The 24,833-nt window shown below is 36.1% G+C and overlaps 2 protein-coding genes across 4 annotated transcripts; one reads left to right on the forward strand and one right to left on the reverse strand.

Moving 5' to 3' along the window:
* Nucleotides 1–892: 892 nt before the first annotated feature.
* LOC137240802 (medium-chain acyl-CoA ligase ACSF2, mitochondrial-like) lies at nucleotides 893–14,243 on the reverse strand. 2 transcript variants are annotated; one of them, XM_067767564.1, is made up of 4 exons: nucleotides 14,117–14,243; nucleotides 5,170–6,471; nucleotides 2,117–2,258; nucleotides 893–1,246 (listed from the first exon to the last, which is right to left on the reverse strand). In XM_067767564.1, the coding sequence occupies exons 2-4, from the start codon at nucleotides 6,270–6,272 to the stop codon at nucleotides 1,013–1,015; spliced, it is 1,479 nt and encodes a 492-aa protein (XP_067623665.1). In that variant the 5' UTR covers nucleotides 6,273–6,471; nucleotides 14,117–14,243; the 3' UTR covers nucleotides 893–1,012. The 2 variants fall into 2 exon arrangements, with proteins under 2 accessions (XP_067623665.1, XP_067623664.1); XM_067767563.1 differs by lacking the exon at nucleotides 14,117–14,243 and adding an exon at nucleotides 9,342–9,637.
* On the forward strand, nucleotides 13,926–23,395 carry LOC137240803 (medium-chain acyl-CoA ligase ACSF2, mitochondrial-like). Of its 2 annotated transcripts, none has more exons than XM_067767566.1 (6): nucleotides 13,926–13,978; nucleotides 14,202–14,406; nucleotides 19,235–19,560; nucleotides 19,625–20,631; nucleotides 20,700–20,841; nucleotides 22,430–23,395. In XM_067767566.1, exons 4-6 carry the CDS (start codon nucleotides 19,928–19,930, stop codon nucleotides 22,664–22,666), a joined length of 1,083 nt encoding a protein of 360 aa, XP_067623667.1. In that variant the 5' UTR covers nucleotides 13,926–13,978; nucleotides 14,202–14,406; nucleotides 19,235–19,560; nucleotides 19,625–19,927; the 3' UTR covers nucleotides 22,667–23,395. The 2 variants fall into 2 exon arrangements, with proteins under 2 accessions (XP_067623667.1, XP_067623666.1); XM_067767565.1 differs by having other exon boundaries at nucleotides 13,934–13,978; nucleotides 14,112–14,406.
* Nucleotides 23,396–24,833: the final 1,438 nt, after the last annotated feature.

The raw sequence follows: 24,833 nt of genomic DNA on the forward strand, positions 1-24,833 counted from the left end.
AAACGGCGTCCACCTATGGAACTAAGGATTACTCCCTTTTAAAATACTCATTAACATCTTCCTTTTGATACCCATATTGTACAAACAAATTCTAGGGCCCCTGGTCCACCTTTATGGCGATATCTCGAAAAGGCGACCACCTATACAACAACCACCACTCCCTTTTAAAATCCTCATTAGTACCTTTAATTTGATACCCATATCGTACAAACACATTCTAGAGTCACCCCTGGTCCACTTTTATGGAGATATTTCGAAACGGCTTCCACCTATAGAACTAAGGCCCACTCCCTTTTAAAATACTCATGAACACCATTCGTTTGATGCCCATATTGTACAAACAAATTCTAGAGTCAACCCTGATCAACCTTTATGGCTTTATCCCTAAATGGCGTCCACCTATAGAACTATGGCCCACTCCCTCATAAAATACTCTTTAATGTCTTTCGTTTGATACACATGTCATACAAACACATTCCAGGGTTTCCCTCGGTTCATTTTCCTACTTGATTATTTTCATTTATGTTGTCACCATAGCTCTCAACTGAGTATGTAATGTTCGGTTACACCCGAACTTAACCTTCCTTACTTGTTATAATCTGGGAAATTCCTTAAAGAAACAGTCGCCTGATTATGGAGCCTTCATTTCTCCGCCATATCGAAAGGTCGGATTACCTGCCATATCTTCAGTTCATGAATGCCAACAAAGAGATTGTTGTGTAACTGGGATTTCAGTTTTTATTAAGGCAGGTACGTCTTCCCATAAATAGGTTAAATAAAATGTATGCATAAATCCCAGCCGTATTTGATGTAACTTACAGATGTATATGATTTAAATAAAAACAACAATGTGTACAAATGCAAATCGTAAAAACACTAATACTTATTTACTTTATCAATATGTTGATATATTGCTTTTAGCCAGATCTTCACATAAGGAATGATAATTCAATACAACAATAGAAGGTCTTAATTAATAAATTCTATCCTAAACAAGATCAATTTGGTTTTTCTAACTCTCTAACTCTTTTTGGAAGAGTTTGACCAATTCGAATTTTTGTATCTTGCCAGATGCAGTTTTGGGATATTCCTTAATGAATCGAACATAGCGTGGCACTTTGAAATGTGCTATGTTTCCCTTGCAAAAGTTCTTTACATCCTCCACCGATGTATGCTTTGCCCCTGCACGTAAACGTATGTAGGCACACATCTCTTCACCCATGCGCTTATCGGGAACGCCAATTATCTGCAATAAAGAACAGAAAATTTGATTACAAAACGAATATTGTAAGGTAGATGTCGTCGAAGGCTGAGCTAGCACTTAACCAATCCAGAGTCGAGAAGGCACCTATTACCTTCCTTAATGAATACATGTTACTTTTCTGGTGGTTCTTGGTACAGACCTTTACACGTAGTTAAGAAGCGATTAAGGTAATAATCCAACACAGTACTTCATGAAGAAGTGTCCTCGAATGCAAAGAAGCATTGGAGAGACTTCGCTTACGTCGGATCATATATCGATATTGGGCCCGCGTTCATAAAGGGATAGAGTGAAACGAAAAGGTTGGCAAATTAGGGTGAAGCACTCGAGGAATCCACGGTAGATGCCCCAATCTACTTGGAAGAAATCAAAATGAACAGGAGTTGCATATGATTCATCTAGGAGAGGCTTACAAAGTTGAACATACATATATCTAAAGAGAAAAGACTCAAGCCTTATTATGGGCATATTATTTGGACACGTATATGTTAGGCGTCATCAGTAACATCAGATGTAGGAAGTGTGGCCTGCAGGATAAAAGTGTCGAGCACAACTTGTGTTCATGTCCAGCGCTCGGGAGGTCGAGGCTCCAGCTACTATGGTGGCCGAGTGGCTAGATATCGAGCCAGCTATAAAGATAGCTTCTATAAAACTTCTAGTATTTGTCAAGCGGGCGATGTTGTTTTGTAGAATAAGTTCTGGTTGGTTATTGTGGTTTTTCGGTTTGGTTGTCAAAGAAATTGTGGTAACACTATGAACACTTTCAGTCTATGTGAGGTCTTTATTGACCGGTCTGTTCAACTTTATCTAATATAAAAGACACCAATAGCCTCACATTCCAAAATAAGTACATACCTGTGCTTCCAATATATCCTCGTGCGTATCTAAGTAGTCTTCAACCTCTTTAGGAAAAATATTTTCACCTCCGCGAATAATAACATCCTTCGCGCGTCCAATTATACGACCCACGCCATTCGATTCCAATATGAATAAATCGCTATTAAATTAAAAACAACAAGTACGGAAGGCTAAGTTCGGGTGTAACCGAACATTACATACTCAGCTGAGAGCTTTGGAGACAAAATAAGGGAAAATCACTAGGTAGGAAAATGAACCCAGGGTAACCCTGGCATGTGTTTGTATGGCGCGGGTTTCAAATGGAAGGTATTAAAGAGTATTTTAAAATGGAGTGGCCCATAGTTCTATAGGTGGACGCCTTTTCGAGATATCGTCATAAAGGTGGACCAGGTGTGACCCTACAATGCGTTTGTACGATATGGGTATCAAATGAAAGGTGTTAATGATTATTTAAAAGGGAGTGGGCCTTAGTTCTATAGGTGGACGCCTTTTCCAGATATCGTCATAAAGGTGGCCCAGGGGTGACTCTAGAATGTGTTTGTACGATATGGGTATCAAATGAAAGGTGTTAATGATTATTTAAAAGGGAGTGGGCCTTAGTTCTATAGGTGGACGCCTTTTCGATATGTCGCCATAAAGGTAGTCCAGAGATGACTCTGGAATGCGTTTGTACGATATGGGTATCAAATTAAAGGCGTTAATGATTATTTAAAAGGGAGTGGGCCTTAGTTCTATAGGTGGACGCCTTTTCGAGATATCGCCATAAAGGTGGCCCAGGGGTGACTCTAGAATGTGTTTGTACGATATGGGTATCAAATGAAAGGTGTTAATGATTATTTAAAAGGGAGTGGGCCTTAGTTCTATAGGTGGACGCCTTTTCGAGATATCGCCATAAAGGTGGCCCAGGGGTGACTCTAGAATGTGTTTGTACGATATGGGTATCAAATGAAAGGTGTTAATGATTATTTAAAAGGGAGTGGGCCTTAGTTCTATAGGTGGACGCCTTTTCCAGATATCGTCATAAAGGTGGCCCAGGGGTGACTCTAGAATGTGTTTGTACGATATGGGTATCAAATGAAAGGTGTTAATGATTATTTAAAAGGGAGTGGGCCTTAGTTCTATAGGTGGACGCCTTTTCGATATGTCGCCATAAAGGTAGTCCAGAGATGACTCTGGAATGCGTTTGTACGATATGGGTATCAAATTAAAGGCGTTAATGATTATTTAAAAGGGAGTGGGCCTTAGTTCTATAGGTGGACGCCTTTTCGAGATATCGCCATAAAGGTGGCCCAGGAGTGACTCTAGAATGTGTCTGTACGATATGGGTATCAAATTAAAGGTATTAATGAGGGTTTTAAAAGGGAGTGGCTTTTATTTGTATATGTGAAGGCTTTTTCGAGATATCGACCAAAATGTGGACTAGGGTGACCCAGAACATCATCTGTCGGGTACCGCTAATTTATTTATATATGTAATACAACGAAAAGTATTCCTGCCAAGATTCCAAGGGCTTTTGATTTCGCCCTGCAGAACTTTTTCATTTTCTTCTACTTAATATGGTAGGTGTCACACCCATTTTACAAAGTGTTTTCTAAAGTTATATTTTGCGTCAATAAACCAATCCAATTACCATGTTTCATCTCTTTTTTCATATTTGGTATAGAATTATGGAATTTTTTTCATTTTTCGTAATTTTCGATATCGAAAAAGTGGGCGTGTCATAGTCGGATTTCGGCCATTTTTTATAACAAGATAAAGTGAGTTCAGGTAAGTACGTGAACTGAGTTTAGTAAAGATATATCGATTTTTGCTCAAGTTACCATGTTAACGGCCGAGCGGAAGGATAAACGGTCGACTGTGTATAAAAACTCGGCGTGGCTTCCACCGATTTCGCCCATTTTCACATCGTTATAGAGTCTATGTCCCTACCAAATTTCACGATGATTGGTAAATTTTTGTTCGACTTATGGCATTAAAAGTATTCTAGACGGATTAAATGGAAAAGGTCGGATCCACGCCCATTTTGAAATTTTCTTTTATTTTTGTATTTTGTTTCACCATATTATTACTGGAGTTGAATGTTGACATAATTTAGTTATATACTGTAAAGATATTAAATTTTTTGTTAAAATTTGACTTAAAAAACTTTTTTTTAAAAGTGGGCGTTTTCGTCATCCTATTTTGCTAATTTTTATTTACCACACATATATTAATAGGAGTAAAGTTCCTGCCAAATTTCATCATGATATCTTCAACGACTGCCAAATTACAGCTTACAAAAATTTTAAATTACCTTCTTTTAAAAGTGCGCGGTGCCACGCCCATTGTCCAAAAGTTTACTAATTTTCTATTCTGCGTCATAAGTTCAACCCACCTACCAAATTTCATCGCTTTATCTGTCTTTGGTAATGAATTATCGCACTTTTTCGGTTTTTCGAAATTTTCGATATTGAAAAAGTGGGCGTGGTTGTAGTCCGAGTTCATTCATTTTAAATAGCGATCTGAGATGAGCGCCCAGGAACCTACTTACAAAATTTCATCACCACAAAATTTACTCAAGTTATCGTGTTTACGGACGGACGGACGGACATGGCTAAATGAATTTCTTTTTTCGCCCAGATCATTTTGATATATCTATCTCGATTAGTTTATGCCGTTACGGATTACCGTTATGCGAACAATGTTAATATACTCTGTGAGCTCTGCTCAGCTGAGTATAAAAACAAAATATGAATCATCGCACTCGCAGAGACGTAAATTTATAGAGAATAACCAACGACGGATAGCAAGACAAATTATCAAACTGGTGGTAGGTAATTCACCACATTACCTGATTGAAGATTAGCAAAAAGTGCGGTGTTTCCGTTGAAATTTAAAAAAAAATTTATTGAAAACGTTAAAAAATAGTTAAATTGTGTTTATTATATCAAAATAATAATTTTCTGTTGGAATTGACGAATTTCATGCCACATTTCCTTAATGGTGAATTACCTACCTAAGTTACCTAAGTCACACGTTCTCTGGCACTCCGCTTCAACTTTAATACTCACCCCGTCTTGAGCCAACCATGCTTATCGAGTACTTCTTTAGTTTTTTCCTTATCACCCATATATTCCGTCATTACAGTGTAACCGCGTATACACAATTCACCTATTTCACCATAACGCACAATTTCACCACGATTATCAATAACTTTTGCCTCAATATGTTCATATAAACATCCCACAGTTTCTGCTGCCTCATCAATACTCTCTGTACCATTTTGTGTGAAACTAGCCGCTGATGTCTCTGACATACCATAGCCAATAATGAAGTCTTCTAAGCCGAAAACACTTTTCATTTGTGTAAAAATTTCAGGTGAACAAGCCGCACCACCTACCATAGCCGACTGCAAAGTAGGCAGAGGCTTCTTCAGCCTCCTTTGCTGATCTAATAAATCTACATACATTGTAGGCGTACCGAATATAATATTGCAACCTTCTCGCTCTACACAATCAAGCGTGGCAACACTGTCAAAACGTGGACTGGGTAGTACAAGCGTAGCCCCATAATTTAAGGTAGCCATTAAAACGCTTAAACCGAAGGCGTGAAAGAACGGTATCGACAAGCATACATACTTATGTTCCTTATGCAGTTTGAGAAATCGCCCAAGATAATAACCCTGATTTACGCCAGCAAAATGGCTGAGGAGTGCAACTTTTGGTAAACCTGTAGTGCCCGAGGTGAATTGTACCGTACAAGCGCTCTCTGGTGAGATCTCTTCGACTTTATTGTTCAACTCGTCCAAATCAAGCGTGGAAACATCGCTGTTTTGAAACTCATCCCAAGAAATGAACTCTTTCAATGTTGTTTTGCTTTGTATTATAATATGCTGCAGTTCTGGAAACTGTGAATCTTGTATAGGACGCACCCCCTTACTACTCCCTGCAGGTAGTATTTGTTTTAAGATTTCATAAAAGTTTTGTTTGCCGCACTTTTCCATTGTTATTAGCGTTTTCACCTTGGCCTTTTTCAATGCGTATGCCAATTCTTTTGCTTGGAGTGCAGGATTTATGCAAACTATTGGATAACCAGCCAATCCTGCTGCCAAATAACTAACATACCATTGAAAGTGATTTGTTATCCAAAGTCCCAAATAGTCGCCGGGCTGCATGCCGAGTTTGTTGAGTTTTACTGCAAGATAGTCAGCCTCACGCTTGAGTTCAGCGTAAGTGTAGCGTTTCTTTTCGTGATACGAAATGAGCGCAGGCCGTTCGGAATATTTTTCAACAGTTTGTTTGAACTGTTGTCCTAATGTAATATAACGCAAAGGTTCTGTGCCCACCTGATGGAAGTATGCGCGATGCGAATAGCTAGAAATAGAATTTCAATGAGTATTTTTTGTCCATATTCACACAGTATCTATAATAAAGTCCTCTCTCGACAAAGGCAAATCAAACTCTACAAGCCATATATCGCTGCTTAATTGTGTAGAAGCAAGGACAATGACAAGATCAGACGGAAAAAGTTCTTCAAAAGATTTGCAAACTTCTAAGCTTTGGCGACGGGTGAAAATAACTTAAGATTTAATGATGAGCATAACATTTATTGAAAAGTGTCTTAGCGTGCAAAGAAGAACTAAAGAGGATTGGGACAGGGAGAATCTTAAATTATATATTGGATACGAGGTTATATTGACTTTGATGGTAACAAAGAGCCGGATGAACTGGCAAAGGTGATTGAAGTACTACTATTATAATGGAAGCATATCTTAACTAGACTGGGTGAGATAAAAAGATAACAAGAATTGCACATGATTATAAGGTTTACAGCTATTAGGAGAGATAAGGTAGAGCGAGAGGGCATTTCCACTTCTTCCCACACTTTCACTCGGAGATATTTTTGTCCATAGTGAATGCCCTCAGTGCGAGATGGTGGCACATTCGTCCAGCCAAACTACTTCCCAGCAGTCCTCAAAGAACCCCGTGAACTAAAGTAGGAGCGAAAAATCCACCTTCCCGAAAAACCGTGCCCCACACATCTGATTCGACTTGTATGCAGTTTATCGGTATTAAACATGATGAATTGACTCCTTTCCCTCTCATTTACCTTAGGAGATAACCTAGTTATGGTCGTATGGAGCTTTCCGCCTTACCTACATTCATTTGAGAATCCTTCCTGATGAGCATGGGAACTTCTCACAACTCCACTCGTAGACGTTTTAGTCCTTTGTAAATGCTTTTAGTGAGTGTCAGGTGGCGCACATTCGTTTAACCCGATAGTCCTCAACGATCCGCTCGCTTCCTCTGATGGGCTTAAGAAAGAGCGATAAATCCAACTTGCCAACCTCTTCCAAACTGTCAAAAAACCGTGCGCCCACACTGTCCTACATATCGGTAGCGAAGGCGATGAATGACCCCCTTTCCATCTCATATTCCTCGTTTTTCCTCAGGAGAATATCAAGTGGCAAGCGTACGAAGCTTTCCATTTCCTTTATGCCCATTTCAGAACTTTTCCTGGCCATTTTCGTACCCTTCAATAACGCTGTGCCCAGGTACCAAGCGAAGGGAGATATTGAAAAGATCTATGGGTGCTGGCGAGGCTGGTCACCACCGCACTATATACAACTTTATCAAGTTGGATTACACGCCGTATGGATATAGAATGCTCCAGTGAAACGGCAAGACTGGGGAAGGTCCCATCTAGGAGCTGATAAATAAGAATGAGGGGGGAATGGTCACGCTTCCCAAGGTAGTCGGTTCTTTGTACCGGAGCGACTCGTGATTTTTCTCGACCAAGGGCTGTCATTTCAGTGTAACCCCATTAAATTTGTTGCGTCCCTCCCCATTTTGTTTGGTTTCGGAGTAGTGAAGAGTAGAGCTGCAAAAGTATCGATATTCGGCATACTCGATATTTTCGATATTTAAGAGGGTGGGTATCGATATATCGCGATATATATCGAATTTTTTGTTATAGTGAAAAGCGCTTACTCAATTTAAAAGCAATATCAGGTATATATCAGACATTTATGTAAATATAATATATACATGTATATATATGTAATATTGTCTTCATAAATTCGAAACGATCATAAAACACATTCTGCAAAGTTGTCCGCGATGGTAGCTTTTACAGCGACGCCAGGGTATATACAAAGTAGGGTGCTGGCAAAAGCCTTTTACGTGATGATGGATCTTCATATGTTTTTTCATATAAAAATTAATCTTATTTGGTGAGCTATGTGAATCTAAATTTGCAGTTATATGCGATCGTTCTAGATGGTGATACAAATTGGACGTATTACCACTAGTTGTATAACATTTTTTGCAATAGTATTACTGATTTTGTCAAAATGGGTCCAAATGCTTGACTTTGTACTTCGTAGCTTTTTGGCAACAAAATTTTCGCCTTCAACCTCAATGATGTCTTCTGTTGCGTATATATCTACATATACGAATACATTTATGAAAAAAATAGCGTAACTTTCACCTTAAACTTTTGTAAGAATTTTTCAATATTCAGAGTCACCAACTTGTTAGGTATTCATTTAAAATAAACACAAATCTCACATAATGTATATAATTTTATTTATTCATGTTTGATTTGTCTTACCAAAGTTTTAAAAGCTGGTAATTCTGCCGCTAGAAAAAGGAATAGGAAATGGGAATAAAGTACTCGATATTTAGAAAAAACATCTGTAATCGCACCACGAACCTAGTATCGATGTATCGATATTTGTATCGATACTTTTGCAGCTCTAGTGAAGAGGCTCTTGAAGTGCTACTCACCACGCATTTCCATTCAAGAGATGATGCTGAAGAGCTATGTAACAACGTCTACACTCCAAATACGGAGCGAGTAGTACAGGGGGATCAAAATTGAATAGGCGACAAAAACTGTTATCAAGTTAAAATGGCAGGTGGAACGATTATAGTATGACTTAGAACAATCATTAAGGGTTACATGAAACTGAACCACGTCCGACAATCTTGGAGAATGGCTCGAGTAGTCTTCACACGCCGTAAGCTTTCAATTCAGGCTTCTGTTTTGACTTACAATATTTTCCTTCCTCGTCCCACTTTTCTTTTTTCGTTTCTTTATCAGAACCCTAGAAATTGTCCGGAATTCACTATATAAAACAACAAGGTTTTCTGTTTTTCCAATACCTCTGCTTGCAATAAAAATTGCGACATGTGAGTATGTAAATAAAACCCAATAGATTTCCTTTATTATTCTCACTTACCGTCGTCGATTATACAGTTGTACTTGATATATAGGTAATTTAAAAACATTATAATTAACATTTGCTGAACATTTATAATGTGATACTACCGCACTGTGTATAGACGCTCGTATTTGCATGTTGAATATTAATTAAATTGCTCTTTTTAGCTGAAGGTGAGTTTGTTGAACTTAGAATAATTACGTTTTGATAACAATGATTTATAATTGTTTTGATGATACAGCTCGTTATTTAAAATTTTTTTTTATATAGAGAATACTGTTGCTTTAACAGTACGCGCAATCCAACTAATTTGAACAGCTGGTATACGCGCTCACAAAACCCCCAAGTGAGCCCCAGAGAAAGTGCAGTTCTTAGTGTCAGATAAACCGAACGATAATACTGAACGCATCACTGGGCTTCGTTGACATTATGCGACTTAAAAGTGTTTACAGTTAGCGCTAAATAAGTACGATTTTAACACATTTTTGAAAAAAGGAATTTTGTGTTAAAATAAAATAATTAGTTGTTTGTGTTTTTTTTTTTTCTTTACTGAAAGGTGTACTCCATCTATAAGTGATTCTAGACAATGCATAGCATGCCAAAGATACATTTTTATTTTTTTGTTTTTTACGTGTAAATATCTTTGCCCAAGGTATAAATGTAAGCGTAAGATATAAATGTAAATGCAAACAAATTTTTCTATTAAATTAAAATAAACAAAATGAAAAATTAAATAGCACTACATAAAGTTAATTAAAATAAAATAAAATACAGTAAAATAAAACAAAATAAAATAAAATAAAATACTACAAAATAAAATAAAATACAGTAAAATAAAACAAAATTAAATTAAATTAAGAAAATAAAATAAAACACCACAAAATAAAATAAAATAGAATAAAAAAAAAAATAAATAAAAAATAAATAAAACAAAATAAAATAAAATAAAACAATATATAATAATAAAATAAAACAAGCAAAGACAGGACTTTCTTCGGCTGTGCCGAAGACTTCATACCTTTCATGAATGGGGCTGAACAATAATCTTATCCCATTCGTAATCTCCAAATAATGCGCTGTATAAGATAAGAAATATATAGTGAACAGATGTACATACTTAAACGATTTTAAGATAAATATAAAAAAAATGGCAAAAAACCCCCTTATCTGAACGATCGGTTGCATGGAATATATATTATATATAGCTCCGATCGAAATGGTTTTTACAGGAAATCTTCTATGATATATTAGAATATATATCACCAAGTTTCACGTTTTTTTATTGGAAATTAAGGGAGAAATTGCCAAAAATCTTTCTATCTGAACGATCGGTTGTATGGGATATATATTTTATATATAGCTCCGATCGAAATGATTTTTTCATGAAATCTTCTATGATATATTTGAATAAATATCACCAAGTTTAACGTTTTTATATTAGAAATTAAGGGAGAAATTGCCAAAAATCTTTCCATCTGAACGATCGGTTGTATGGGATATATACTATATATAGCTCCGATCAAAGTGATTTCTTCAGAAAATCTTCTATGATATATTGAAATATATATCACCGAGTTTCACGTTTATACTTTCTAAATTAAGGGAGAAATGGCCAAAAATCTTTCTATCTGAACGATCGGTTGTATGTGATATAACTATATATAGCTCAGATCAAAGTTATTTTTTCAGGATATCTTCTATGATATATTAGAATATATATCACTGAGTTTCACGTTTTTACTTTCTAAATAGCGGCAGGAATGACCATAATCGTCTTATCTGAACGATCTGTTGTATGGGAGATATATGTTTAAGTGGTCCGATCCTACCGGATCCGACAAATGTCTAATATAATACAAAAATACATCCTAGTTTGCGTTCAAACAGACAGACGTACGGAAGGACAGACGGACATGGCTTTATCAACTCAGTTCGTCGCCCTGATCAATTCGGTATACTTAGTGGTGAGTCAATCTTCTATATTTCTCAACGTTACAAACATCGGACCGAAGTTAATATACCATTTCATGTTCATGAAAGGTATAATAAAACTAAAACAGTGTAATAAAATAAAGTAAAATAGAATAAAATAAAATGCAACAGGAAAAAATAAGTAAATAAAATAAAATAAAATTGTGTTAAATTAATATATAAATTTATGGCGGCCGCCGTGGTGTGGTGGAAGTGTGGTCCCTCTATCTTACCGAAGATCCGGGGTTCGATTCCCAGGAAAAGCAACAGCAAACATTCAGAAACGAGTTTTCTCATTAAGAAAAAAGGTTTTTTAAGCAGGATCGCCCCTCAATAGTGATATGGCAAACACTCCTATTGTATTTCTGCCATGAAAAGCATCTAAGTGAACACTCATCTGCCTTGCAGATGCCGTTCGAAGTCGGCATAAAACAAGTAGGTCCCGTCACGCTAATTTGTAGGAAAAACTGAAAGAGGCACTACGCAAATTGGATGAGAAGCTCGGCTTACAATTTTTGGAGCCTATCGCGAAATTAAGTATAGTTTAACTAAACTAAATAAATTAATTTTTTTTTTGTTTTATCGGCCTACTGATAAAGTATTCATGGTTCGAAACGAGCTCAAGGCCGGAACAATAATTTTGTGTAATGATTGTTTTTTTTTTTTAATTTTTCTATAATTGAAAAATTTTATTTTGTTTTTGGAATAGTAAGTAGAAAATTTTTCAGACAACCTTCCATAGCTACGCATATTGACCCATTTCGAAGGGTGCTAAGCCTTCATCATCAATACGCTTTAGGCACGCTGCGCTAACCATTTAGCTATGCAACGGTGGTTTGTTTGACTGATAAATTGCTACTTCTATTCCTTCTTACCAACTGTATTTATCCAGCGTTGCGCCATCTGTTGCAAGACACTGATAATGTTGGATTTGTTTTGCACTTGGGAAATGTCAAACAAAGTAATTGACAATAAACAAATCCAACATTATCAGTGTCTTGCAACAGACTGCGACACGCTGAATAAACAAAGTTGGTAACAAGGAATGAAGTAGCAATTTATCAGTCAAACAAACCACCGTTGTATAGATAAATGGTTAGCGCAGCGTGCCTAAAGCGTACTGATGGTGAAGGCTTATCACCCTTCGAAATGGATCTATCTGCGCAGCTATGGCAGGTTGTCTGAAAAATTTTCTACTTACTATTCCAAAAACAAAATAAAAATTTCAATTATAGAAAAATTTAAAAAAACAATAATCAATACAAAAAATTATTTTTTTGGTCTTGAGCTTGTTTCGAACCTTGAATACTAAATAAATTAAATCAAATTAAGTTAAGCTAAACTAGATTTAATTCAATTAACTCAATATTAATTAAATTAAATCGATTTTTTGTTGACGGATTTTCCTTTTGGTATAGAAACTTATAAATTTGTTATTGGAGATCTAGCGATTTGTTAACGCCATACTATCGATAACTATTTTACTGTGAAAAATATCTCGGTTTTATCGGAAAGTTGTCGCTTTTTTATTAAAATCGTACCAATTTGATATCCTCATTTTATCGATTAGTTAATGTCGACTCATCGATTTTTTATGCAAGACATACCTTCAAAACTTCAATATAAAATCGATGACACACATACAACCCTTCGATAGCGAGCCGTTATAACCAGTATGAAGGCAATGACAAGCTGATAACAAATCGATAACAAGCTAATAATAAAACGAATTTATAGAATTTTGACTCTTGCCCCCATTTATTTTGCTATTCACTACCATTTTGCCTCTGTTCCAACTCTGCCTCTACGATACGTTAAAAAAAAAAAACAAAAACAATGTTAAATGATTTCGCGCCTACTTTTGTACATTTCATAATATACTCTGTACACCGAAAGAAATGACCCCAATAAAATCAACAAATCTGCCACAGCTGATCACATTGTGTTTAATTGAGCTAAGTTTTTTGTGAAAAGAACAAATTTGTTTAGCCATTTGAAACAAGGAAATACTGTTAAGTCTTAAGTTAACAATATATATTCTTTAAGAATAATAGATTCTCAATCAATTAAACTGCGTTTTCTGTTATTTCATTTGAACAGCAAACAACTGTCAACATTATGCAAATGCGTCAGTTGATTTTAAAGCGAAACTTTGTATATATGAATATGGTGTCACAGAAATGTCTGTCATATCAAAAACCGTCAATGTTATTATAATGTTGACGGTAATCTGTTATTTAAACAGTTTTGATTGGCATTCGGAGAATTTGCCAAACCACTGCCTAGGATCGACCTCGCTTATAAAAACGTGTTTCTAATTGAAAAAAAAAACATGTTTTTATTGACCTAGTGATAACCAAGCACTAGTTTTGTATACGGAAATTATCTGTGGTTGGCAGAGCTGACTAATTAGCATGTGATCGTACTATTTGTATCGAGTTAAGAACTAGTTGGTTTGACTGCTGGGTATGCCTAACAATACTTAAGTGCGTTGATAAACACTTACATACATGTGTATATATTTACAAATTTATTTGTTTACAGATACTATTAAGTATTTTTGTAGTGCCATATTTTCAATTCAATTTTGCAGTGATTGCAATTCAGTTTGCTCTCTCACTTCTGATTGTGCACGTAGCGAATACTTTCATTAGCTTAACTTTACGTATAAGAGAAAATTTAAAGTGAATACTAAACGACATGCATGTCATTTCGTTTCGTTTATTAACGTTAAGAACGTCAAATTAACGAAATGATTTTGTTTCGTTTTCTGCCATATCAAAACGAAACGGTGTAAATTTTTTGATAAACGATTAGCTTACCGTTAAGGTGCATCCCTGTAGAAAACATATAATTATTAAATTGTCGGTAAAAAGCTTATCCAATTTTTATTAATCTTGCGTGCAGTTGAATTTTCGTAATCGCTTGATTTGCGTTGTCATAATAAACAAAAATAGTATATGAACTTGCAAAAAAAAAAAGACAAAAATTTAAAAACAAAACAAATGCAGAAAATTATGAGCAAGAAATGCATAGCACCAGTGCATTCTCGCAGCTTTTACATGAATTTCCTCAGAGCGGGTCTACCATATTCTCAAAACTTTAGCCGTTGGTGAGTATTAAATTCAGTGTTGCCATTTTGGTGCTTTTGGAGCTAGATCTAGCCCTTTTTTTTCGTTTAGATCCAAAAATTCCGGTTTAGCCTCTAGCTCTATTTTTGGTCCTCTTTAAAATGTTTGCGCCATTTTGGTTTCAAATCTATTTCGACAACTCGTATTGTGAAATTTGTAATGTGTTTTATGTGTGCCGAAGTATTATTTTATTTGTCTCGTTATGTATGATGTGATAATAACTGATAACAAAAACTTTAATCGATAACCTGCGTCAAGTACCATCTCTGTCATGACTTTGAAATAAACAACGATCTCTTAAAATTAATGAACACAAAAAATGTGTATGAATGTAGCAATAATAATAATTCAGGTTCTGAGGATGAAATCATAGAGTTCTAAGTCCCTTCATAAATATCTCGGCCCAACATAAACATGAGTATCGCACACGTGTATTTTAATGGCGATTCGTAAACCCATAGGACGTTAAAAATTTAATAAAAAAATTGGAAAAAATTTAAATTAACTTTCATCGGCCGACATTTTGACAAGTCGTATTTTTGACGAACCTACATATAGCCGTGCCGTTATCGTAGCAGTGTGAAAAATACTGATTATTTTTTAACAATACCTTACCGCCAAATGGCAAAACAAAAATTAAAAAAAAAACGTATTTTTGTTATTAAAAAATATAAAATGAACTACAAAGACAGTATCATTTATGTATCTCTCTTGTACTTAATATTTGTTTTTTTTTTTGTTTTTTTTTTTTTTTTTTAGTTTACTGTACCTTTTTAAACGGTTTTATTTAGCTTGAGTTGACAGGCCGCATGGCCGCATGCACGGCTGCACGGCCGTTGTGAACGAATCTTGTAATTGAAATTTAAGTCACTACCAGATAAGCTACAAGCATGAAACTTGGAATGTAGTTCAGAAACCGATGACAATGCAATAATAAGAAAAAAATCGCCGGTAGGTGGCGCATGGATCGAGATATTCGCAAAAATCGTATTTATGGACCGATTTGGCTCATATTTGGAACACTTAATACATACAAGAATAGAAATCGACCTGTGATGGATCGAGATATTCGCAAAAATCGTATTTGTGGCCCGATTTGGCTCATATTTGGAACACTTAACACATACGAGAATTGAAAGCGACCTATCAAAAAAAAATCGCCGCTAGGTGGCGGAAGGATCGAGATATTAACAAAAATCATATTTGTGGTCCGATTTTGCCCATATTTGGAACACATAATACATAGATACATGGATAGAAAGCGACCTATGATGCCCGATTTGGCTCATATTTGGAACAGATATTGCATACAGTCCGGTAGAAGTGACATCAAAATATTTTAGAGTTGGAGTAGGGACAAGCATACGTGGCGCAGAGTCGAGTAAAGTCTTTGGAAGGATTATGTATTGAGGACTTAGGTTGTAACAAATTGTCAGGAAAGAGTCCTTGTAATAATGAGTCACTAAAAGAACTAAATAGAATGAGAAATAATAGGCAATTAAATAAATACTAAAAACTTGAAAATAAAATAATTTAAAAAAAATTTTTAAGTTAAACGCTTTTATTGAAAACAATACTTACATGAAGTAATAATAATACGAAAAGCTAGAAAATAATTAGGTAGGTCCTAGGCACTAGACATTACACTCCTTATCAATCTATGGCGTTGATCAGACAATTACATAAAAGCGTTGGACGAGTCATATTTCTACTGATAGTCATAAGTAAAACTAACTGAACCTTAATCAGTCACATTTTTAGAAATTTCACGCGCCCAACGCTTTTATTTAATTGTCTGATCAACGCCATAGATTGATAAGGAGTGTGATGTCTAGTGCCTAGGACCTACCTAATTATTTTCTAGGTTTTCGTATTATTATTACTTCATGTAAGTATCGTTTTCAATAAAACCGTTTAACTTAAAAAATTTTTTTTTAATTATTTTATTTATAACATTGTTTAAGTTTAATTTGAAATTAATGTGAAAACTTGCATTGAAAAATATATATACATATATCTTTAGCTCTTTTCGCAACAGATTTTGGATTTTCTTGAAGAAATTTAGCTATTTCTAGCGCTTTTTTTCTAGATTCTAGCCCCAAATAAATTTTTCTTCTGGCAACACTGATTAAATGTAAAAGAATTACCCAGTAGAAAAAGGAAAAGGTGCAGAGGGCTTCCCAATCGAATGATTTTATTAGGTATTTTTATATGAAACAAGTCAAATTCATTTTTGAAAGTGATGTGCTATACTGGGTAATAACATTCTCCCCACTGCCCCTTCACCTAAAAAAGGCTCTCGGTTAGACAAATTTCCCTTTCGAAAAGCTGATAGTCACTCAATGGTAAAAACAGGAAGTATACCGTCTTTGAAGCTATTCTACATTGCGGAACGGAATTTCGACACGGCCCAAATGCGTGGCCTTGTTATCACTAACCGCAATTTTCTCGCACGGCGGCCTTATTTGGTTTTGTGTTCTCTTTATTCCAAACGATAAAAACCAATCACCTTCCCAGTGCACAATTTCCGAAACACTACCCTTGCCTTTAGTTGCATTGGTTCTTCAGAATACGATCTTTTGGTTGGCGCTCGATATCCTCAGCACATTAATACACTTTATTTGGATCCACCGCTTTTCCACTTCCACGCTTCCTCTATTTTCCGCTTCTGGGAAGCCGCCCGTCATCTAGGAACAATGCAACATTTTAACACCGTATGAGTCTTCATTTGTGTCACTTTCCATGATCCATGGTTCGAATCGTAACATAAGATTACGGATCGGCCACTATACGAAAGAAAATTATGTTATACATCAAACGTATAAACAAAATGGGATTATAACGTACGATGCAAACGAAACGTAATTTATTTTCAATTCACAATAAATTTTACGATCCACATCAGGTTGGATTGTATTTTTAGCTCACAATAGATCTTGAACTGTCAAATTGATTGCCAAAAATATAAAAAATAAAGTAAATAACTGTAATGGATCCAATTTTATTGCTTTGTTTGAGCTCCAGTAATAGCGAAGGTGATGAAAAGATATTCCGAAGGCGGTTAAGAGAGTACAGTAACCGCTTGGACTTATCGAATAAATCGTAAGCATATCATTTATGTATTATTTCTTTGTAACAAAAAATTATTGCAGTTTCTTGAAGATATTTCGCTTAACTTAAGAAGCTTTTAGTTACTTTCTGAAGAAGTTAAATTTGAAACAAGCCGATACCAAAGCGGGTGTCTCGCCATGAATTCCGCCAATATTTCCTTTTGGCTTGGATTAAGCTTATTTGAATTCCACCTTCGTTCATAATATGAATTTGAAATTTGTTATTATATTTTATTTATTCATCTATTCTAACAATATTTCTAAATTTTCTTTGAAATTTGTGTGTATACGATCGGCAGTTTGTGTTCGAATAAAAGTCGAACGTAACGCGTACGTTCAGTCACTCGTCACGTATGTTGCGATCCAAAATTACGATCGAAGTAGGTCATAATCCGAAAATCATGTTTTTACCTGACGAGCTATATGACCACGGATGTTACGATTTGGCCCCAGATATTATTATTATGGCTTAAACAGAAACAATAAGTCATTTAACATTGGTGGAGAAACTGACAGCCAAGTTGGCTGTGTTAATTTTAATGGTAAACGCCAGATAGGGAACATAACACTCAGGGCATCCGTTATATTTTGCTAATTTTCTAATTTTGATCTACATCAGCCACTTCACATATGTTGCACTTTCTTCGCCAAAGACCGAGTACTTCCTCCTGTCCTTAGAGGATTTCTCATCTGCTAACCGATGATTACTGACTTTTTAAACCTATGTTGTGTACAAACCTTACAGAAGATTCTTGGTTGATATGACGGTCCTCCACCTCATATTGATAGTACTGTGCCGTTTAGCCAAGAAATATACGTCAGTTGTAACTATGTCCACTTTATCAGGCCCTAAAAAGTTGTGATACGATTTCAATACAACAATACGAAAACATACTTCACCTTGAGCAGAATTACTCTCACCAGATGCTGTCCACCGTCTGCAGTCTCTTTCTTTTATTGGCCAAGTCACATCGAATGATGAAATGTAATACGCCCGTTCAAGAGTGATTGCTCATTGACTTTGGACGCCCACTCCCGCCACCGACTCCGCAAACCAAGGTGCTATCTCTATGTCAAACCACCTGAGGCACTGCAACTGAAGTAACCAATCACGCATCATGTTACCCAATCTTACACATTTCTTTATCACGTTTACTGCGCATTTCAGCCATACAAGTCATCTTCCTCCATTCTGTAAATTCCGCTTCAAAGCGACGTTTTAAGTAAGCCAATCTGCATAAGACCGAAGCTTTATCCCCTTCAACAAATTTCTCTTTTGGACTTGCGTATGCAGCTTGCTTCGTTACGTCATGCGGAATTCCATTTATTATTTCTACTCACTCTGTGTACGCCGTGGGTACCTCGGATGCACTCATCCTTCAGTATTCTACTTTAATTGCTGAAGCCATTTTAGTCTTCTGGCGGCGGCTCTCGTTTTTTCTGTTGTTGTAGCAGTGTTCACAAAGTGTCGTCAATATCCTCTAAACGGAGGCCGAGACAACTCGCTGTTTCAACATTCTTGGGCCAAAGATATAAAGCGTTCGTTCCACATTGCAATTGAATTGATGGTTCTTACCATGTAGGAACACGGAAGCGGGGTTTCGTCTATATTGGTATATCCGCCAACCATCTCACTCACGTTTTGTACTAAATTGGTAAATTTAGGTAAATATATACATATGAATGATTTGCCTTTCAGGTTGTCATTACAAAACCAAGCAGCATCAAGGTTCAAAGAAAATAGCTAGCGCATTTTCATCACATAGGCAAAGATCCGTTGGTCTATCGCAATGTTGGACAGGAGTTAGAACGAGCTGCCGGTTAATATGGAAATACAGAATCGATTGTTTCATATCACGAACAAAAACGCTATACATTCCGAAGCCTTATCGAAGAAGTAGATCGTGTGGCTTCAGGTTTGCTGAAGCTTGGCCTAAAACAAGATGATCATGTCGGTATATGGGCGCCTAATAATATGCATTGGTATCTGACGATGTTAGGTGCAGACGTGCTGGACTGGTATCGGTAGGTGTGAAATGTAAACTGCGTATAAAAAGACTTCTAAAGTGATGTTTTTGTTCTTATACAGGTAGGCATAAATCCGGCATTTCAAGGACCCGAGGTGGATTATTGTCTGAAAAAAGTCAAAGTGAAAGCGGTTATAATGCCAGAAACATTCAAAACGCAACATTTTTATGAAATCATCAAAAGTATTTGCCCCGAGTTGCCAGATAACGTTAATGACAGCATTAAGAGTGCGAATTTGCCACATTTAAAACATGTTATAATCGATACACCGCACAAACTGAAAGGTGCACTCAGTTTTGGTGAATTGCTCGGTTTAAGCAATGCAACTGAACGGGCGAATATCGCACAACTATAAAAACATATAATGCCGGATAATGGCTGTAATGTACAATTTACCTCCGGCACCACAGGCCAACCTAAAGCTGCTGTACTAACTCACTATAATATCATCAATAATGGCATACATATTGGCAATCGTAATCAACTTGATCAAAAATCTCGTATCTGCGTTCAAGTGCCTTTATTTCATGTATATGGTGTTGTTATTACCGCAATGGCAGCCATGACACATGGCAGCACTTTAGTGTTGCCAGCACCCGGATTTAGTCCCGCCGATTCGTTACGTGCTATTGTAGATGAGAAATGCACGGTTATTCATGGTACACCCACAATGTATGTTGATCTTATTAAGAAACAACGTGAGGAGAAAATGCCCCTAGAATCGGCAAAAATGGCCATAACCGGTGGTGCGCCATGTTCACCACAACTTTTCTTGGACATCAAAAATGTTTTGGGTGTTGAACATATACGCACTGTTTATGGTTTAACAGAAACAACGGCGGTAATCTTTCAATCAAAACCAGAGGATGGAATGGATAAAATATTGAATACTGTCGGCCATCTTTTGGATCATGTTGAAGCTAAAGTTGTGGATACTGAAGGAAACTTGGTACGCTTTGGTGAGCCAGGTGAAATTTATGTGCGTGGTTATGTTACCATGTTGGAGTATTACGAAGACGAAGTGAAAACAAAAGAGACTATTGGTAATGATAGATGGCTCAAAACTGGGTATGTAATAGAACTTATCACCACAGATCCTTCGAGATCTTACAAGCATGATTTACTTCAATTTATAGAGATCAATTTGTTTTGGAAGCGGATGGTTATGGTCGTATTGTAGGTCGTCTAAAAGAAATGATAATTCGTGGTGGCGAGAACATATTTCCCAAAGAAGTTGAAGATTTTCTAAACACTCATCCAAAAATCATTGAAACTCATGTAAGTAATTTCATAACCTGGCGGTATTTGAGAAATTCCAAGGTAAACTAATGTGAAAAGTCTACTTGAAATTCGAGATGGCATCAATATAGCTAGGAAGAAAGCCGTCATATTTTATTTTGTTCAAATATGTGATCTTACAGTGATTAATTCAAAAGTTTTCAGTGAGTAAGCTCCATCGTTGATTAGAATTTGACTTAAAAAAGGTATATTATTCCTATACTATGCTGCACTTTAAACTCCCACAATAGATGCTTAATCGTGTAAACCGCATCCACAAGCTTATAGTTGCGATATGAAGCATCGAATTCCAGTAGTTCAGTGCATTCTATTCATCTTAAGAACGTCTTGAGATATCATTTTGCTTTGTAAAGCTTTAATGAAACTTCGCATGACTGCAATTAACCGTTCCTGTAAAATAAAAGTATTGGTAAAAGCGTCAGGTCCAAAACTCTAGAACTCCTGAAACCTCAAGAGCCAATGCAAATCCCCGTTATGCCCTGGTGCACAAATTAATGATAGTTTATCAAAGGTGGGCTTCAATCTTTTAATGTATTTTCCGTCAATAGTGATTGACTATGTATTAGTGAGGCAAAGTGTGATGATATTCGGCAAGACCAAGTGACACAAGAATAACCAAGGTTTCTGGCCTACCCTCTTAATTGCCCTTAACACCCTTTTAATTGCCCATTAGACAAAGCCAACAGAAAATACTTCTTATAGAAACACGCTTGCTGAGAACGGCTTATCATTAAATTATGACATCCTCAGTAATAAAGCTGCTCATAGAAATAAGCCTCTCCCACACGATCTTCAATTGTCACGATTTCTGAAATACTTTTTTGAAAAAAAGGTGCGACACATTACGGTTCATAGTTCTAGCTCCGCCAGAAAGGTTTATTCAGTGCTCTGCTCTGTGGCAAGTGGTAAAATTTTCGGGATCATTACACCAATTCATTTTACATTCTATGTTATGAAGAACTGCAAAGACAGCGCCTATTAAAGCACCACCTTAGAAATATTACTTTTCGGCATAACTGGGTCTTGAACGGCGGGTCAAATGTATGTACTTTTGGGGGCGTTATATGTTTATGGCTAGAGTTTTATATAAGAAAATACATACACATCGTATAACTTATATAATCCTATTATAAGGTTTTAGAATAAGTTTTCACGGTATGATTTCCATAAATTCAGCAGAAATGTTCCTATCAATTTGGTGACTCACCTAATGGAAAAGCTGATGAAGTTAGCTTTTTACAATACGCAACCTTTTTACAATACGAACCTTATGATCTTATAGCTGATGTAGATCACTTAGAGCGATGTTTGATTCGAAAAGTGGGAAAAACAATACACTACGTTCTTAATAAAATTAAATGTTCCTTTAGATCAGAGCGATGTATGCTGCGCAAAAATGTTATTTGATTAAATATACTTAATAGGACAAATTTAAACGAATGTCATACTTGAAGTTAGTAGTGACATTTAGTAAGAAAATACATGGAGATCTATGATGAACTGGACATTTATGTTGCTGATATTATTTTCCTACATACTTATTACCATCCTAATTTGACAATTCCAGGTGATTGGCGTACCCGATGAGCGAATGGGTGAACAACTTTGTGCCTTTGTACGTTTACAAGATGGAATAGACAGTATAACACGAGACGAAGTAAAAGAGTTTGCCAAAGGCAAGATCGCACATTTTAAGGTGCCGTTGCATATTATACCCTTAGATGAGTTTCCTAGAACAACATCAGGAAAAATACAGAAATTTAAACTTGCTGAGAAATACAAAGAACTTAGCAACATACTGTAACGAATTTACTTGCAACTCCTCTAATTTGAAATCTTCTGCCAAGTTCGAATCACTAAACTGTTGAATAAATAACTCCAATCTTGAATAATGGAAAAATGGCCTTTATTAAAGTACTTCACAATAACACTTATACTTTGCAACTAGCTTGCTTAACAACCAAACTGATTGATAGTTCAAATGAAACTCTACTATTGCCCGCCAGATTGCGTGCTTAATCAATAACGGCTTGATAGCTCAACTCAAACTGAATTCCAACGGCTCTACATTTGCTGCCTTATATACTCTCTGATTTCAACGTTCGCATCTGCTAGGCGCTTCCAGAATCTACTAGTTGCCATCAGATCTTAAACTTCTCAGCTGTAACTACAATTGCACGATTTTATAGCTTTTCTCATTGCATACTTTCAGGAGTATCTCAGATATATGAATGTGTTTGTGCATTGACTCTCCGCTGCTCGTATACGTACATGGTACATATGTGTAGACGCAATTATTGTTTCGTTTATGTAGATACATAATGATTGATCTATGGATGTGCATGATATCACTGTTTAGCATCGGCTTAGAGATAGCAGCAGCCCTTAGTTTTGCTAATATTCGTAACATTACGAAATTTACAAACAATACTATATAATATACAAAGTATGAAAATTTATAAAGTAGCGCGCCACAAACTGGATGAACACCTAGACCCTGAACTCTTCGGAGCTATACTGCGACAACATATTATTATTAGCCGTGTTTTTTAACACGCGCGTATACGTTTCGTTTGCGCGTGTTAAAAAACGCTTATCTTCGCTTAGATAATGCTTAGGAGACCCATCTAGCGGCTGTGGTAAAACAACTAGCTACAGCAACAGGGTGTACCGAAAAGCGGAGACGCAACGCTCTGATGGCCATAGGGTATAACATATAGCTGAATCAGTTGCGATGAATTGTGGACACACATATAATACATAGAATTAGTGTACAGGGTGAAACAAAGACACATATTTCAGTTACATCTGAGTATAATGCGTATTGAAATTTAGTAGGACAAAATTTATGCGCAGCAATTTCAGAGGTGTATTTATAGTTTGTCTCTTAGCAGTCAATATAAAGTTTAAGCGTAAACGGATATACGCGTGTTAAAAAACACGGCTATTTTTAATATAAATATGCAAATATGTACAGATATAACTAAAATACAAATGTGTATAATTGAAGTAGCTAGTATACAAGAATAAAATACCCTCTCATGTTTCAAAAATTATTATTTTAATGTGCCTAGTTAATTCGTTCTACTGGGTAAAGTAACATTTCTCTGGATTTTTTGTCATATGAGCGTACCTTGATAGTACCTGCTGATATCGCTTCCAGACAGCATAAAAATTGTGAGAAAAAAAATCAACAAGAAGGCAAAAACTCTTTGTTTGAGATTGTGATAAGAATGTGTAACAACAATGCGCGCTGACCGATAAGCTGACCGATCGAAAGTACATATGTATATATGTACTAAGTACGAGGGGCGGTCAATAAATGACCGTTAAAGGAAATTTTTGTGTCAGCGAAGCCGCTACTGTTTATTTCGGAAGCGGGTAATATTAAGTTTGAGTAAGTAATTTTGGAGTTTGGAGATAGATCAAATTATTACAATCACTGTTTCACTCATGGTTCAACTATATGGTTGGCTCATCTCTACAGAACAACAATACTTTGTTCAGATTGTCAAAATCTGCATGTTGGTGTCAGGCGAGTGGAGTGGAATGAAAGTATTAAACTTTGCAATTCTTTGCGTTGTAAGAAAATATTGTCAATGTGTTGGTTGCAATTTGCGTTTGGCATCTCCTTTTGACAATCACTACTCCAGTGAAAAGAAAAAAAAAATCAGCTGATGAGATGAGCCGACCACATAGTTGAACCATGGTTTTACTTAAAGTAAAACTGACAACTGAAATATTTTGCTGCTCTAGAGATTCTTACTTCAAAAATTGTAAACTGTAGATTTTGCGCTGTACAAACTCATTTGGTAAAACCGCAAATAAAACTAATTGAGATTCGTTGACGTTTTGGTTGTGAACCAGAGTTATCAGGGCGAATAGTTTTAGCAAGAATTGTAACGTAAAATCACTCTTGCCAACTACTACAACTTGGAGATGATTAGAAATGAACTTAAATCCTTATTCGG

The sequence above is a fragment of the Eurosta solidaginis genome, chromosome 2 (genome assembly GCF_040869045.1).
Source record: "Eurosta solidaginis isolate ZX-2024a chromosome 2, ASM4086904v1, whole genome shotgun sequence".
In the NCBI taxonomy this organism is placed as follows: Eukaryota; Metazoa; Arthropoda; class Insecta; order Diptera; family Tephritidae; genus Eurosta; species Eurosta solidaginis.